At 41.7% G+C, this 3,812-nt stretch overlaps 1 protein-coding gene across 1 annotated transcript in view; it reads right to left on the bottom strand.

Moving 5' to 3' along the window:
* The window catches only part of LOC103903988 (medium-chain specific acyl-CoA dehydrogenase, mitochondrial), a 30,497-nt gene extending 29,549 nt beyond the window's left edge, over nucleotides 1-948 (bottom strand). Inside the window, exons 1-2 of the mRNA XM_019473660.1 lie at nucleotides 900-948; nucleotides 31-386 (exon numbers count right to left, since the gene is read on the bottom strand). Coding sequence (XP_019329205.1) covers nucleotides 31-386; nucleotides 900-948 — 405 coding nt within the window. The remainder of the gene's footprint in view (nucleotides 1-30; nucleotides 387-899) is intronic.
* Between the last annotated feature and the right edge of the window lie 2,864 nt (nucleotides 949-3,812).

Here is a 3,812-nt window from a genome sequence, read left to right as displayed (position 1 = left end):
GACCGGTGTGTGGGGCTGGGGGCTGCTTACCCGCGGGCCGTGGGGGGGCCGTGGTACCGGGGCCGGGAGGCGGGAGCCCGCTGTGCTGGTGGTACTTGTGGGGTGCTGGTGTTTTGGGCGTAGGGACTGGGAGCTCCGCAGCCGGGGTACCCGGACTAAGCGAGCTCCGCTCCCTGACTGGATCCTGCCAGCTAGCGCGTCGGGGAAGGTCACCGGGGGCAGAACTTCATCCCGGTGCCCGAGCTCTGCTTTAATTGCTCCTTGGAAGCTAATATAATTGCGACAGAGGACACGGGGTTTGCAAAGCTTCTTAGCCTGTTTGAAGGTGTCGCTACAAAACCGATTTCCTCTTCCAATGTGCGCGAGATTTCCATGGCAAAACAGATCTGCAGAATGAGCAAACCCCCTTAGAAACAAGGCTTCTTTTCTGTGAGTCCCAAAGGCTGCCTGTAATTGGCTGAGTTGTGCAAATGGGCAAAAATGGCTCGGTAAAGCAGCCTTTGCCTTGATATCACAGGCATGCTGTGTGGCATGTTTACAACTTGGAAAACTCTATTTTATAATTCACCTCTATGGTCTGAACCTTGATGTGGCTAAAGGAAAATTCACAGCTTGTCTTCCTCCCGAAAAGGAAAAGGAAAAAAAGCCTTTAGGGAGGGAAAACAGGCCAGAAAGAAATTAGGGTGTTTCAAAGGTGAAATCTAAATAGGCGAGTCTGTAGTTATTTAACTTCTGAGAGAACCTGTTCCTACTCCTATGGGATTCAAATGGTTTTGCAGGTTACTGCAGAGGGAGTAGGCCTAGGACCATAGATATTCAGCACTGATGGTAGAAAGGTAGGCATGGAAATATTCTTCTGAAAGAAGAGCAGGAATACAGTATTCAGGAAGGGAAAATACCTTTTGAATAGAGTTCAATAGGTGCTACGTATGCTTCTTCACTTGCCATTTGTAAGCAAGAACACTCTGGTAAGAAAGTAATGACAGGAAGTACCGAGTGTTGTCATAATACAATAATTTTTTAACTTCATTTATCAAAGCATGTTACTCGGGTAAAAAAGGGTGATCCTTTAGTTATTGAACTTGAGGGAGGAGGGCAATGTATCTGTAATCAATTTGTAGTGCTGAAGAATTATTCTGACTAGAATTTTTGCTATTTTAGCTGTTTCATGTCATCAGTGTGTTTACTTCCTTTTATCTCATTTGCATATGTGGATTTTGTTGGTGATAGTGTGTATTGTGTTACCACATTTGCAGAAATCTTGAGTAATTGCTCTAGTTTTGCATTGGGAAGCAAGTTTTGAATTCAGATTTGTTCTCCCTGTTAGATCACATAATGCTAAAGACTTAACAAAAGTGCAGCATTTCCAAATTCAGCATATACAATATGGTTTCCCTTTTAAATTAGGTTGCTGTAATAGTTATTCTCTTGACTTTGTTGTTTCTGCCAAGTAACTGGTTATTTATTAGCCCACAGGTGTATTTTTCAGAGGTATAGGTGTCCTAAACCTCTCTCCTTGGAATCTCAAGGATTCCTCAGAGTTTCAGCATTTATAAATGACAAAGGCAAATTCTTCTCAAAAGTTTTGGTCTTTTAACTTGTGGCATTAATCTGATTCTTTGGAAGAGGTGAGTCAAGCCCATGGTTGACAGCTGGAGTTAGGCTCCATGAACAGCTTTGTAACTACCTCAGATTTCTCTTTGAGGTAACAAGTATCCTATCAGATGACTGGTTATTAGAGTTAGACTGACTGCGGAAAGCCCAAGGTACCGGACAGAATGGTTGACTGGTAGTGTGAATATGGCTGTGTAAAAAGTTTTGATAAGCCCATAGGCATTTTGAGGCTTGTTCCTCTTAAGCTCTCTCACTTTTAGCTGCGTTGTCTGTCTTCATGCATGTGTGAGAAGGATTGTAAGTTCATCTTCGAAAACAAGCTTCGTAGTGGTTCCTTAAGTTCAGTCTTCATTGGGGTAGCTGTAAGCTGGCTCCAGGAATTACATCAAGTTTTTCCTTAAAAAGGGTTAAACACGAAGGATTTGTCAAGAACAATGACATTGACTTTATCGAGGCCTCTCTCTCTAGCAGGGGACTTCCAAATGAGAAAAAACAAAGTTCTTTCCCAACAGGAAGGTTGCCACTCAAGCTAAGGAGGCAAATTACTCATTATTTCCTTTTCTCATTGTAGCTGATTTTTGAGGTCATGGGATCTTTATTTTTTAACCAAAGTAGTATTTTCTTTCATGTAACTGCAGTAGTAAAGGCTGTCATGTGACTGTTGAAATAAATGGTAATATTCTTTTTTACTTCATTGCAGAATCAGACTCTTAGCAGTGGCTGTACCATAAGTAATTCCTATATGAACTGTAGTTCAGTTGTTAGCTTACAAATCACTGAAGTCCAAAGGGATGATGATGTTGTCTTTAAAGAAAGCTTTTATCACTATTTTAAGAAACATCATTGAGAGGAAGTATATGAAGTGCCAAATTTTATTACTTTCAACTCAAATTTAGCTAGCTTGCTTTTTTATATCTGCATATTTAGATCTTCTCTAGGAAGAACTACTTTCCTATGATTTCTTTTGCCAGGAGTGGGTGCAACCAAAACTTGAGTCTATAACTGGGATTCCTAGTTACTGCTGTGAAGTGATCGTGTCACTTTTTTTACTAAAAAGAATTCTATTTGTTTATTTTCCCAAGTGGAGGAGGTTCTTCTGTTTCCCTTGGAAGAGCTTTTGATGAACTACGAAACTTTCTGTCAAGATATGTTATTTCTTGTAGCTTGGCCTGCATTTCCCTTTTTTAATTTCATCCAGTTACACATATGTACCATGCAGGAAGGACATCCTCAATCTAAGGAAAATGGGCTATTTAGCTGTAGCAGTGTCATATGATGTGGAAGCTATTGGCTGTGACACTGCTGCAGATAAAGCCTCCTTAGCTCCTGCTGGTAAATCCTTGTGTATCATGTTATGTAATTCATTTCACCTTCTGAGGTTCAACTTTCTTACCAGTGGGTGACATTCATATTAAAGTTGAAACTTGATTTAACACTTTATTCACATTTGAATATACCCGGAAGTGTTAGAAGTAGGTGAAACTCAGATTCAGATGGTTTAAACCTTTCTTCCTCTGGTGTAAATTTGGTCCACTTTGTCTAGGCTTTGCAGTGCATGTTTTAGGTAGGATAAATCATTTACTCTTTGAGCACATCTGCTGAACCTAGGTACAGAATTTCAGCAATGTCTGATTTTGCTAACATCCTGGTTTTAGATAAAACAATTCACTGTGGGATAAATTCAGGGGACTGGGGAGAAAAACAGAGAGAGAGTTTTAAAAGCAGCACTTTGTAGTATGTTTCCTGTTATTTATTACTGCAGATAGGTCTCTCTGAGTGGGAAACTTCTCTCTTAGCATGCTGCTTCATCTTTTCTCTGGTCCTGTGGTAATGTCCTCCACGACGTCCTTGTCCCAAGAGTTACAGTCATTAGTTCAATATCCAAGTGGAAACCAGCAATGAGTGGTGTATGTATTGGGACCAATGCTATTTAATATCTTCATCAACAACAATAGACAGTGGGATCGAGTGCACCCACAGCAAGTTTGCAGACACCACCAAGCTGAGTGGTGCGGTTGATTTGCTACAGGGAAGGGATGCCATCCAGAGGGGCCTCGACGGGCTCGAGGAGTTGGACCCGTGCGAACCTCATGAAGTTCAACAAGGCCAAGTGCAAGGCCCTGCACCTGGGTTGGGGCAATCCCCAGTATCAGTGCAGGCTGGGAGATGAATGGTTTGAGAGCAGCCCTGCCAAGAAG

Source organism: Aptenodytes forsteri, unplaced genomic scaffold (genome assembly GCF_000699145.1).
Source record: "Aptenodytes forsteri isolate BGI_AS27 unplaced genomic scaffold, ASM69914v1 Scaffold104, whole genome shotgun sequence".
In the NCBI taxonomy this organism is placed as follows: Eukaryota; Metazoa; Chordata; class Aves; order Sphenisciformes; family Spheniscidae; genus Aptenodytes; species Aptenodytes forsteri.
Note: the sequence above shows the minus strand (reverse complement) of the source record. Positions and strands in the feature narration are given on the sequence as shown.